Here is a 13,790-nt window from a genome sequence, read left to right on the forward strand (position 1 = left end):
CCCAAGTTTGGTTCCCAGCACCCACATAAGTGGCTCATGACCACCTGTAACCCCCGTTTCAGGGAATCTGACACTTCTAGCCTCAAAGGCACCCATGGAAGATATGTCTGTCTCTCTGTGTGTGTGTCTCTGTGTCTCTCTGTCTCTGTCTTTCTCACACACACACAAATAAAAATGAAGGAAAACTGTATCTAAGTCAGTGGTGGTGCACACTATTAACCCCAGCACTTGGGAGACAGAGGAGCTCTGTGAGTCTGAGGGCAGCCTGGTCTACATAGCAAGGTCCAGGCCAGACAAGGTTACACAGTAAGACCCTGTCTCAAAAAAAGATCATCATCACCAACAAAACAAAACAACAAAAGACAAACCAAAGCCCTGCATCTGACACTGGAGGGCACATGCTCAGTGGGTAAAGTGCTTGCTGCGCAACAGAACTTACGTTCACCCACAAGAAAACCTAGCACAGAGGCACACATCTGTAACCCAGCACTGCAAGGATAGAGACAGGTGGATCCCCAGAGCTCACTGGCCAGCCAGGTTTAGTGAGAGACCCTGCCTTAAAAAAAAAAAAGACAACCACCACCATCAGAGGAAGACAACTTATATTGGGCATCCACACCCATGTGCACATACATACCACACACACACACACACACACACACACACATGCTCAGAGTCTACAGCCCATAGGACTTCCAAGGATGCTTTCCAAGTGCCTGCCACTAACTAGCACATCCAGTCTGTCACACACTCCTCAGCTCAAGACCCAACTTTTCAATGACAATGTTGGCTTACAAGAGGTCGAGACCAGAGGTCTTTTGGCTCAGAGTATAATATGTTTGGAAGAAACATTTATTGTTCTACTCTGGCATCTATAAATTCTATGACCAAGTGTTAATATAAAAACTATAATCAGCCAAACAACTAAGTTGCTAACCACCTCCTTTAACTGCCCGAATCTTTGAGGAAATACCTCTCTCTGTCTTGGTTAGTTTTTACTGTCAACTGGACACAATTCAGAGTCACCTGGGAAGGGGAAACCTCAACTAAAGATTGTCTCAGTGAGACTGGCCTGTGGCCATGCCTGTGAGAGGCTGTCTTCGTTGGTAACTGATGAGGGAAGGGCTAGCCTGACATGGGCAGCACAATCACCAGGGCCTGGGCTGTGTGAGAAAGATGGCTGAGCATTCAGTGAGCAAGCCAGTCAACAGCACAGCATTCCATGGGTTCTGCTTTAGTTCCTGCCTCCAGGTTCCTTCCCTGATGTCCCTCACTGATGGACTATGACCTGGACATGTAAGCCAAGTAAAATCATTCCATTTGTGCTTGGTATCTTCATTAATCAGGTTGAAAAAAATCTCAAAAGTGAACCTAGACATTTTTAATCTCTTCCATTATGGTCTTAATTTTTCTGACATATAAAATGTACCACCATGATATGCAGTCTCACTCTTTCCCTGCAAAAGTTTTAAAGTTTGCTCTAAGAGTATTTTTGCCTGAATATAGAAATGCCCACTTTGCACTGCCAACTCCTTGATATGCAGCTTCAAGAGTGGGATCTACACACCTGCAACTTTAACAAAAATATATTCCATCCACGATGCTATTACAGCCTGCGCATTGCTGACAGGCTCCCTTTTCACCCACCGGATGCCAGCACAAGGCACTTCCTCTATAAAACCCCACAAACCACCCCACTCTGTCTCCTTTCCTTGGGTGTGTGTCGGGGGGACAGGGAGAGAATTCTGGAGACTCCCAGGTCCACAGACTTAGGCACCATCTGGTGTCCAACCCAGTATCTGTGACTGAGTGTCCCTTACCAGCTACTTCAAAAGGCTCTCCTTACCCACATTCTGCCCCAAGGGTCTCTATTCTTCCTGTTAAACAGGTTTTCTCTATACCAAGTTGAAATGCAATGCAGCTTAATTTCCGCCAGCTGGTCCTAAATCTACACCCTTTCATTTTTCCTAAACTTCCTCACCATCACTGACGCCCCCGGCCACCTGTCTAGTCTGGCTCTGCTTCCCTCTCCCTCCAACCCTCCAGTCACACAGCCTTCCTCCCTGTCTTCAACTTACTGAGTTTCTTCTTGCCTTAGGACCTAGAGTGTCCTCTCCAAGCTTTGCCTTCTTCATACCCCCTTTCCCTAGGCTAGAAATTACAAAGAGGGGTTTGATTAACATCTGTCTCTTCACCAGAATTTTATCTTGTTGCTTCTGTTCGAGGCTGGATCCTTGGTGTTTGACATAAACCTGGCAGGCTTATCCCTTTATAGCATTTTGTTTTGTCTTGTTGGGTAGGTCAATGAATGAATGAATGTGTGCATGCAGGACCGCCAGTGCTTTGGGGTTCCACAAAACAAATTAAGGTCACTTCTGTGGCATTCTTTCTCATACATGAGAGCTGCCATGCCCTGGAGGTTTCTCCTGCATGGGAAGTTGTGAGTAACCATGGAGATAGGTCAGCCACACTGCAGAAATGACTAAGGATGGGGCAGGACAGACCCAAAGACCATTTCAGAGCTCTCTCTAGGGTCAGGCCCAGAGAGCTCTCCCCTGTGCTCATGACTCCACAGATTGCTTAAGTGTGCTGAGTTACAGTGTAGGCATGAAATCTGTTTTTGAATCAGACATAAAAATATTATAAGTGCCTAAGGTTAATCAAAACAAAACGTTTCAGTAGTCAATACCAGACCAGTAGTGTAAATGAACAAAGAAAAGGCAGTGTGAGCAATCATAGTGGCCAAGTGTCACTTCACCAAAGTTGGTGTTGGGACTGGTGACTTCCTAAGAGGCAGTGCACCTGAGGCTGACTGACACAATGCTAGAAACTAAAAAACCTGCAACCATCAAAATGACCCCAGCTGAACTGCTTTAGGATCCTGCATTTTTCCTGGGCAATGGTGGCACACACCTTTAGTTCCAGCACTCAGGAGACTGAAGTAGATGGATCTCTGAGTTGGAGGGCCAGCCTGGACTACAGAGCGAGTTTCAGACCAGCCAGGGCTACACAGACAAACCCTGACTTGGGGTGGGGTGGTCTGGGGTGGGGTGAGGGTGTTCTTGGATTTCATGCATATAAATTATAGTTACGTCTAGAGAAGTTATATACTCATAAAGGTTGTCTGGTAATTCTTATCTCTGCGGAGTCCACAAGTAACGAATGCCAGGACCTTTGGCAAGAAACAGCCACTTCACGGGCATCAGCAATGACAACAGGTTTTGATTAATGAGCTAATTCAACAAGTGCTGGTCACAGTACCACCCGTTGAATTTAATGAGAAGAGGCATATGAAAGGACTTATGATGGTGCCGTGGTTTGTGGAAAATGTAGGAGAAAGCTAAATTTATATATAGATGGTCACTTTGGGAACATTCCTAGGTGTCAGGGAGGAAAATTTCCTTCCTCACTCCTTATGCTCGCTACCTGATGCCTGCACATTGAACTGGCAAAGACAGAGTAATGGGATTAAACAAGGCAAAGACAGCCACTTTTAATTTTATACAGATGGAGGCTTGAAAGAAAGGAAAGGAAGAGAGACCAAAGAAACAATTAGATCTGGGCACCTCTTATCACTTTTAACATAGTGTGGGGAGGAGCCAAATCAAGAGAGATTTGACATTTCCACGGTGGACTCTGGTGAGCATGTAGAAGCTGGCGGTGGGCAGGGCTCTGTGGTGGGGCTTGTTTAAGCAGACTCATCAGATGCCTTCAGTCTCCATTTGAAAACAGCCATCCTCTTGGTTCAGGAGAGAAGAGGGGTCATTTCACACGGGGAGAGGAGATGAAGGCCCTGCTTTCAGCAAAGGAAGGGAGAGAGTTTCCTGTGTTTGTTTTTTTTCTCAGTTACTTTCAGCTCAAAATATTCCTTATGCCAAAGTGGTATATTGTGATCCCTTTGTAGTCAATACCAATATGTCAAAAATGTAGTCTCAAACAAAAGATAAGATGCTGAACTGACAAGAAGCTTGCCTTGAGTAATGGAGGAGAGAGATGGCCCCAGACTACCTTTTAAAATGGTTTGGGTATTGCATTTTGAGTGTGTAGACTGGATTAGATCCACTCTATGCTGATCTACACGCAGTTTCCCTCCAGGCACCCCCAGAGCACACTGTGGGGAAGTGGCTCTTGTGCTTTTATAGGTCACATCATGAGCCTAAAATGCTTTCCATGATGCTTGCTCTCTAAGCTGCTCTGACTCAGGGACTCTCCGAAGGAAACGAAACTATGAAGCTCACAGCACAGGGTGTGTGAGAGACGAGAGGATGTAACTCTTCAGAGTAAACAGATACGTTGATCACACAGAAATACGGAAGACACAAGTATTAGAACTAAGAACATGCATTACTCTAAGAGATAACAAGAAAGAGCCAGCCACTCCCTAAGGTCAAAGCAGGGTTTACAGAAGTGAGTGCTGTGGAGGTGAATTTTGGGTGGAGCCACTGACAAAGGGCACACTACTGTGAGATCAGCCTTCACACTGTGTCCTTACGGTGTTCTGGTTCTGTACTGATGAGCACCCCAAGTGGGTTTCTGGTCCTTATGGAGTATAAAACTGAAAAGGGCGAGATTTGAATAGTCAAAGGAGAGCCATTCTTAGCAGTGGTATAACCTCCTTAGGGAGAAATGGTAGCTTTTGGCAGTTATTCCTGCAGGGGCTGCAGAGCTCAATCCTGAGCTCTGGGCATCCAGAAAGGGGCCAGGCTGTCCTCACAGAGAGCAAGGCCATCTTCTTGCCTGTTTTTAGGTCACACAAAGCAGAACTGAGTCCTCTCTGTGGGCTTCAGTCAGCAGCATCTTTAACTCCATGTCAGTGACTTGCCTTCCCCTTCAACTCAGGCCACCTCCCTCCCTCCCTCCCTCCCTGGGCACTTCATCACCCCTGAGTCTACAAACATGACCTCAGCACTAATAGAACTCCTCACAGCAAAACCTAGCTTAGATCTTTCCATCTGCAAACTATAACTTTCAACTGCTAAATACAGTTCAACACATACCCTAGCAGCCCCCCTGAATCAGACTCTGTCCTGATCTCATGAGCCAGACTGCCACCTCTGTCCTGCCATCTGAGGTCTCTCCTTTCCTCCTAGTATCTAGCTAGTCCCCTCCACAGCAACAGCTTTTCAAAACCATGTCACAGTATCTGTGTATGTGGATTGTGTTCTTCAAAGGGGCAGTGTGCCTCCTTCAAATCTCAGCAACACACAGACACAATCGGGAAACCCTTTCTCCTGCCCCACTTGCCCTGTGCACAGCAACATGGATGGCTTCTCACCTTATTGCTAGACATGCTGCCGTCCATATTCACAAAGAAGAGAAATACAAATCCACCTTCTTCTACTTCCTTCTAATGTATCAGGGGTGTATGTTCGGTGTGTTTGAGGGGGTAACGTGTGAAGCCAGGCGAAACTGTGGATTGGTTCTCTCCTTCCATTTGTATGTGGGTCCAGGCTGGGATCCATGTGCTGCCAGGCTTGCACATCAAAAGCTTTACTCACTGAGCAATTCCGCCTGTCTTCCCACCTCTTGTTCTGCATGTGTGTGCATGTGTGGTGCATGTAATGTACAAGTTCACGTGTGTGGGTGTGTGCACACATGTGAGCACATGTGTGTGAGCATGCCTGTTGGGGCCAGAGGTTGACATCAGATATCTTCTTCAGCCGCTCTCCATATTATATATCGAGGGAAGGTCTCTCAGTTGAACCCAGAGCTCACCAGTTTGGCCATTTTAGCCAGTTTGTTCCAGTAATCTTCTCTTTCCACTTCATGAGTACGGGGTGTAGGCAAGCCACCATGCTTACCTCTGAACTACACTTGTGTGTCGAGTGCTTTTCCCACTAAACCATCTGCCAGCCCACTATTTCCTCCCCTTAACACAAACAGCAGCACACTACAGCCAGCCTCTGCACGTACAGGTTCACATCTGTGGATTCAACCAAATGTAGGTGGAAAATATCTATGATCCCTACCCCAAATGGTCTCAGCATCAGTACTGAACATGGACAGACCCCTTTCTCATTCTCTAAACAACACAGCACACATTTACACAGCATTTATATAGAGTTCATGAGTGGTGTTGGAATGACATGATGAACAAGGGAGGAGATACAGAAGTTATAAGCAAACTATGCCCATACATGCAAGGATTTTGCTGTCTGAAGGAGCCCAAGTATCCTAGAATGTGTCTCCCATGGAAAATAAGTCATAAGTGCGCACACGACCCTCCTCATACCCTTGCTGGAGTTTAGCTTGGTGTACTTGGTGGTCTTTGCATTATTACGACTGTGCAGTACTCCACTGAATCACTCCTCTGGTTCCCTGGCTTCTGGTGTTTTAGGAGTGTGGATGAGGCCTCAGCATACCCCTGTGGACCTTGCAGTCCCTCCCAGCTTCTTGCCTTCCCTCTGTTATTTCCACTGTGTCTCTTTATTTCCTTAGCACAGACCTGCATTGTTACGATGCCCCCCAACTGTCTCTTTGCTTCCTCTTACCTGTCACCTCACAGATACTAGTGGGTACCTGCATGTGCAGGCACTCAATGCAGATAAGTCTATTGAATAAGACACTGAAGAAAGCTGGCTTGAAACCACCCTGGCCTTTCTCTTCTCCATGACTGCAGTCAGAAAGGGAGTGACGGGAGTCAGGCAGATAGAAAAACACAAATTCCCTGGTTGTTAGTGTTTTGCTGGTGAAAAATAGGACAAGTTCTACAGCCAAACAGGCTCCTTCTGCTTCCCCTCAAGATCAGACTCTGATCAACCCTAGGGGAGAGATGCACGTGTAGAGGACAGATGGTTGCTCTGGTGGTGGCCAAGAGAGCTGTTGGTTGTCTCATGACCGTCAAGCTCCCGCAGGGGACAGATAGACAGGCCTCTATACCAACCTACAGAAGGCTCAGGTAGGTTTTTCCAAATGGAAACAGGAGGCAAAGTACAAGTCCCGCCAGCAGATCCAAGAGAGAGTGGGGCAACTCGAGGGGTCTCGTAAGCAGCCCAGTCCCTTCCTATAGTGGGAAGGATTTAAATGTGATCAACTCTCCAGTCTAAAATTCCTGAGTGTCATGTTCAATGGGCACCCTAGCAGCCCCAGTCATAACACATTATAAGTCGGACTCTCTCCTGCCTCTACTGCAGGATTGCTAGACTCTGTTTAGTCACTCAGTTCAGGGTCATCTCCTATATCATCTTTCCCATAAAAACCCAAAAGAAGGGGAATAGAATGTACCTAATTGTAAACCAAAAGCTTATCACCCAGCACTGCATTTTAAGATAAAGTGGCTTTTCATTAGGAACATGTGTAGTCTTTCAATGCTTTTGAAAGCTTTTTGTTTTTAATGCTTGCTCAGTAGTATGTATTGGTGACAAACTTTCAAATACATGGTAATTTTCCTCAAAAGATCAAAGGTAAACTGTCCTGAGTCCTGGGAGGGAAGTGAGTCTGAATTACAGACTTCTTAGATGCGCATGCACCATTGCCCCAGTGGGGAAGACAAACAAGAGCTGGAAACAGGAGGGGCGGCCAAGTACAACTTCGTCCATCCCGACTGACATCCTTTTAGGAAGTGCAGCCATCCTTCTGACAGCTTCCTTTGTTGTCTCCCCATAGACTGTGCTATAACACCTTTGTAAAGAAATTTTACTTCATGGTCTGATTAGTCATAGATTGGAAGAGTGAAGAACCCCAGAAAGTTGCACCCCTGCATTCCCAGAATGCCTTACTTCTCAGAAATGTGTCATGGCTTCTTAGACAACATAGTCAACCAGTTCTCACTGCTAAGACTTCTGATGCATTTGTCACCTTCACCCAGATTCCCTGCTCCTACCTCTAGGAATTCTCAGTAAACAGATACCATGATCTATGTTTTTGACAAAACCTCCCCAGTTATGCTTGTGGTGAGCCATACTACCTCTCTTCAATCACTGGCTTTCATGACCTAGTTACATCCTGTCCTCTTGTCTCCTGCCACTCCTTTTCTTCTCCAAGGCTGCTCTGCTTACCAAGGCTATCACACTGACCCTTGATGAGGGACACTCCTTGGGAGACCAGGAAGAACCTGTGACCCAGGCTGGATAACTAGAGCCCTTCCCCCAGAGTCTTCTAACTGGAGAGAAATGTTCTCCCCTGAGCTATAAAGATAATCTGGGCTGCCTGAGGTCACATGGCAGGTGGCAGGTGAGAACACATGAGATGAGGGGTGGAGGAAGGGGCGGAAGAGTAAAGGACATCCAACATCCTGACAACAGCACTGCAGTCCCTGGATCCCGTCATGTTAGAAGCCAGACCCACTGCTGTCACCAGCCTGGCTATATGAAGTTTTCTACCCCTTTTCCTGCTTAAGCTAATCTGAGTCAGGTTTCCGTGACTTTAGCTAGTTGACAGCCCCCTCAAGTCCATCTTTTGCCAGCCTTCCAACTTCCACTTTGAACACATTTGGGATGTGACTAGTTCTCTCTCTCACACACACACCTTAAACAGTCACTTGTTTTCCTAAAGACCCATTCAGAGCCTCACAGTGCTCCTAAAACTCAGTCACCATCTTCCCTGCTCTGACTTTGCAGGCTTTGTATTACTTTTGAACAACTAAGCTAGCCAGAACACATCAATCCTCAAACACACTCCAGGACCATCCCGCCTGAGCCTTGCCCATGCTCCTAGAGCGCCCCTATACACCTCTGCCTATTTAAATCTACTGAAGAGAGAAAATGGGGGTGGGTCCCACTGCTTTTCAAGGTCCATTCCTCATTCTCCAAGTCTTTCCTAAGTAGGCCCTATGTCTATATATGCATGGTAACCTCTTCAGCTTGATAGCACTTGCCTTATGTTCTCAGTTTGGCTCTATCTTAGGTTTTGTGTTGTCACATCTTAGGGCCCTGATGCCAGAGCCAGAACTCTGAGGCCCACCCCCTTGCCACCCATGCATATTCAGGTCCATCCTAACCTTCTTCCAAAACACTTCTGAGCTCAATCTTTCCCAGGGGAATCCAGCCATGCCACTAGCCATGTGGTCTACCAAATAGCAGCCAACATCTCAACACTAAATAAGCCCTACCCCTTACCATATTAGCCAGCCTCCACCCCCAACCCCTACCTCAAGGCTGCCAGCTTAGGTGGCTACTTCATTTAGTTTTCTAACTGTCCAACTGCTTTGACCCACCCCTTTATATGTTACTGCATGGCACACTGTGGAACTTGTAGTCTACAAAGGAGACCTCTCAGGCCCTGCTTGCTAACTAACTCACCTGAAATCTGTTGCTGGACAGTCTTGGATTACCTACAACCTGTATGCCAAATTCCCCACCCTTATAGAACAATGGGGGTAGGAGGCCCAGCTCTATTTCTTTGGACACTGTTGGTAGCTGAGGCCCTGGGTGAATTGTGTATTAAAGTACAACTTAAAGTTCCACTTCAATTGAGGTGACAATGAATTTTCAATTGCCAAAGAGGCAAATTATGGGTGGTATGGGAGTGGCTTTGAATGGCAGTGGTGACTCAAACCCTTGGGATACACTAGGAAAAAGGCAATCAGGAAGTTCTCTCTGCATAATGTCTTTCCCATTTCCTCTGAAGATTCTCAAAGTTATCAATGGCTCCTACTGCCTAACAATAGGTTTAGATTCCTCAGCTAGGCATGCAAGTGCTTCAGGATTGATCTATGCCGTTTTCATCATGGTGGTTACAATGTTGCTCATTGGTTACATTGTCTCAATGTTGCTCACAGATGAGAATCATCTGGAGCTTGTGACCAATTCTAGATATCAGAACTTTGGAGAGACAGTGGAGACTTGTGTAGATTCTCCATAGGTGACTGTCATAACAGGCCAGGCTGACAATGGCTGATTATCACCTGTTGACAATGCTGGAACACACTTTGCTGGATATTAGCCAATGTTCAAAATAGCCTTAGTGTCCATCGCCTGCCTGACCCAGCTCCTCCCACAATGCTGAGCTCATCCTTCCCCATCCCCCAACACTCACTTCCCCATCAACATTTTCTGATGTTTCTCCTATAGCTTACTCCTCTAGCTATGCTGTGAGTTCCTTGGAGGCAGGTACCTGAAAATGTCCCCTTTCATCCCTTCCAGGTCCACAGAGTCCCTTGGGGTAGATCTCAGACCTAAGTTGTTTCTTAGGCTTCCTGGATGATTCTGATCCATGCTCTTCCACCTGCTCTTGACTGCCTGATCACTGGGTACAGCAAACCTGACAATTACATGTTGGATGAACCAAGTATTTCCTCTGTCACATCATTGTAACTCAGTGTCATTGATTCCCATGAAGAGCTACACTTCCCTTTCCTGTAACACCTTCATTCAATCTTCATCTAAAAATATCACATCCTATGTCAAAGGCCTTGGGCACAGAAGCACACAAGAAAACATGGGACAGCCCTAAAGTACTTAAAAGTCTCCTGATGTAACAGGTATTTTACAGTTAGCATTAATATTTCTTCTGTGTTGAAGAAGTTATTTTTTCTTTCCACATACAATCTGATATGGATGGGTAGAGAAGATAACTGCTCTTCTACACAAGGATGCTGCAGACACACAGAAATATTTCCTAAATAGTTACTGAATCAAGACAAGCTGTTTCATGGCACGTTTCCCTAACCTGTTAGAACTTCGCAACAACACATGTAAGTGACTATGAGCTATAAGTCCCCTAAGGCATGAACGGGCTACTCTCCTCCTCATGCTTGATACAAGGTTTGGTTAAAGGAGATGCCCAGTGAAAACTGCCGAATACGTAAGGACGACATCTCAGAAGCGGAACGTTCTCCCAAGGCCCCCACCCCCAACCCCATGTGAAGAGATGGCGAACAAGGGCCACAGCAAGACACTCCTCTTTTACTTACTTACAGGTTGACCTGGGACTCTAGTTCAGGATCTTTTGTTGGCCAAGTCTGAAGGGGCTGGATGCCGAAAGAGAGAGATGACTTCGCTTTCCAGAGGAGGGTTTGTGCCAGCTGACTCCCACAGGACCCCTTGGTCAGTGGATCCATCAGTGGGCCTGGAGGCTGAGGTGCTGTGCTGAGAGAAGGAGAGGGTTATGGTGCTGAGACTCACAGATAAGGGCAGCCCCACCACAGTTTAAGGACGACAGCCTTAAGGTTCAGGAGGACAACAAGGCACAGTAAACCCTCAGGTGCCAAGTGAGGCTACAGCATGAGCTGTTTGTGATGTTTCCCAGCCACCTGTGTATGAAGGAACTGCTTGGGTACATACCCACCCGTACACACACACACACACACACACACACACACCTACCTGTCAACTGTGATCACATCACTCATTAAAGATAAATCAAAAGAATCTTCCTATGACTTGTATATGATCTGAGTGTCCTTGAAGGGTTGGTACAGTGGTGAAATGTAATCCCCACTGTGAGTATTAAGGGGCGTGGTGTCGCACGCCTTTAATCCCAGCACTCAGGAGGCAGAGGCAGGAGGATTTCTGCGTTCCAGGCCAACCTGGTCTACAAAGTGAGTTCCAGGACAGTCAGGGCTACACAGAGAAACCTTGTCTCGAAAAAAAACCAAACCAAACCAAACCAAACCAAAAAACAAAAAAACAAAAAGAAAGAAAAAAAAAGAATTTAATCCCTACTGTGAGACTACAGCATGCAAAGGCAGAACCTTTGGGAAGTGGTTAGGATTAGATGACGTCACTGATGTTGGCTGGGCCCTCATAAGTGAACCGCGGTTGCCATAGGAGAGGCAGACTCAGAGATATGTACACACACACACACACACACCCTGCATAATCTCAGATTTTTTTTCAGAAAGAAAAGAATAACCATGTGGCCCCTCCTACTTTAATTGTGTCTTAGGGTTTTATTGCTGTGAAGAGACACCATGACCATGATAACTCTTATAAAAGAAACCATTTAATTGGAGATGGCTTACAGTTTCTGAGGTTCAGTCCATTATCATCATGGCAGGAAGCATGGCAGTGTGCAGGCAGACATGGGGCTGGAGAAGGAGCTGAGAGTTCTATATGTTGGTCTGAATGCAGCAGAAGGGAACTGTGTTGCACACTAGGCAGAGTTTGAGCATAGGAGACCTCAAAGCCTGCCTCCACTGTAACACACTTCCTCCAACAAGGCCACACCTCCTAATAGTGCCACGCCCTATGGGTCATCATTCAAACACATGAGTCTATAAGAGCCATACATATTCAAACACACATTCAAATATCCACTCCCTGGTCCCCATAGGCTTGTAGTCATAACATAATACAAAATGCATTTACACCAACTTCAAAAAGTTCCCACAGTCTATCACAATCTCCACAATGTTTAAGAATCTAAAGTTCAAAGTCTCTTCTGAGATTCATGCAATCTCTAAACTATAATTTCCTATAAAATCAAAATCAAAAAGCAGCTCATATATTTCCAACATATCATGAGACAGGATATATATTACCGTTATGAAACATAATGGAAGCACAGTGAGGAAATACTAGACCAAAGCAAGGCCAAAAACCAGCTGGGTAAATTCAAAACTCTGCATCTCCAAGTCTTTTGTCTAAGTGCTCTTCAGACCTCCAGCTCCTTTGACCTTTGTTGGCTGGACACACTTCTTTCTCTTGGTTGTCTCCACTCCCTGTTAACTACTGTTTTGGTAAGTATACCAAAGCTCTGGCATCTCCTACATCTTGGGGACTCCAAGGTAACCCAGGCTTTCCAGCTTCATATGATGGCCTCTCTGGACCTCCATTCGGGGACACCTTGTCACACACCTGGCCCCAGTGGCTTTCTTTAGTTGTAGAGGGAGATTCCATAACCCCTTTCTCCTATTCTTGACTCTAAAGCGAGAACTTGGTGACCAAAGCTGCCAAGTTCTGCTTGCTGGGACTGCAACATGGCCCTCTTGTTCAATTACATCTTCACCAGCTTCCTGGTTTTGGTGGTTTCCTTCACTGCCTAAGCTTGGCTGTTTTGGAACTTTCTCTGTAGACAAGGCTGACCTTGAACTCAGAGATCTGCATGCCTCTGTCTCCTGAATGCTAGGGTTAAAGGGTCCTTCTGCTGGGAGTAAAGTCACCACTCCTGGATCTAAACTTTTCTTTAATCCCCTTTCACAAGATGAAAGCTTAGCTGGGTGACATCTTGCCCTGAGGTCACCACTTCCTTAATTCCATTTAATATCTCTAATCTGCTTATCTCCTTGAATACAAAATTTGGCTCCATTCTACTTCCTCATGCCCCTTTAATCCTTGAGCCACACACTGTATTTTTCCTTGCTCAGTTTGCTAAAACATTAGTTACTATGGACAGACTATGTTGTATGCTATTTTGAAATTTCCTTTGCCAGTTCAATTAATCAAAAACTCTTCACTTTAGCCTCAGGAAAAACTTTTTGGACAAGGGCAAAAGCAGCCACATTCTTCACCAAAATATCACAAGAATGATCTGTAGGCAACATACTCAAAGTCCTTTCCTCTGAAACCTATTAAGCCAGCCCTGCGCAGTTCACAGCACCACTGTCTTTCATGTTCCTACTAGGATGGCCCCTTCAACCACACTTAAAACATTCCATTATTTTCCTAATTTAAAGTTTGAAAATCCACATTCCTCCAAACAAAAGCATGGTTAGGGCTATCAAAACAATACCCCAGTCCGTGGTACCAACTTCTGTCTTAGCATTCCCATTGCGGTGAAGAGATACCATAGCCATGACAATTGTTGTTGTTGTTTGTTTTTGTTTTTTTGAGACAGGGTTTCTCTGTGTAGCCCTGGCTGTCCTGGAACTCACTCTGTAGACCAGGCTGGCCTCGAACTCAGAAATCCGC

General features: G+C 45.9%; 1 protein-coding gene across 6 annotated transcripts in view; it reads right to left on the reverse strand.

Moving 5' to 3' along the window:
* The window catches only part of Garnl3 (GTPase activating Rap/RanGAP domain like 3), a 150,180-nt gene that overhangs the window by 111,120 nt on the left and 25,270 nt on the right, over positions 1-13,790 (reverse strand). For 3 of the 6 annotated variants that reach the window (XM_021156135.1, XM_021156136.2, XM_021156137.2), the window contains exon 2: positions 10,857-11,027. In XM_021156135.1, coding sequence (XP_021011794.1) covers positions 10,857-10,999 — 143 coding nt within the window. In that variant the 5' untranslated portion in view covers positions 11,000-11,027. Of the gene's footprint in view, positions 1-10,852; positions 11,028-13,790 lie in introns of those variants that run through there. The other 3 variants (XM_029474022.1, XM_029474024.1, XM_029474026.1) reach the window with 2 other exon arrangements.

The sequence above is a fragment of the Mus caroli genome, chromosome 2 (genome assembly GCF_900094665.2).
Source record: "Mus caroli chromosome 2, CAROLI_EIJ_v1.1, whole genome shotgun sequence".
Classification (NCBI taxonomy): Eukaryota; Metazoa; Chordata; class Mammalia; order Rodentia; family Muridae; genus Mus; species Mus caroli.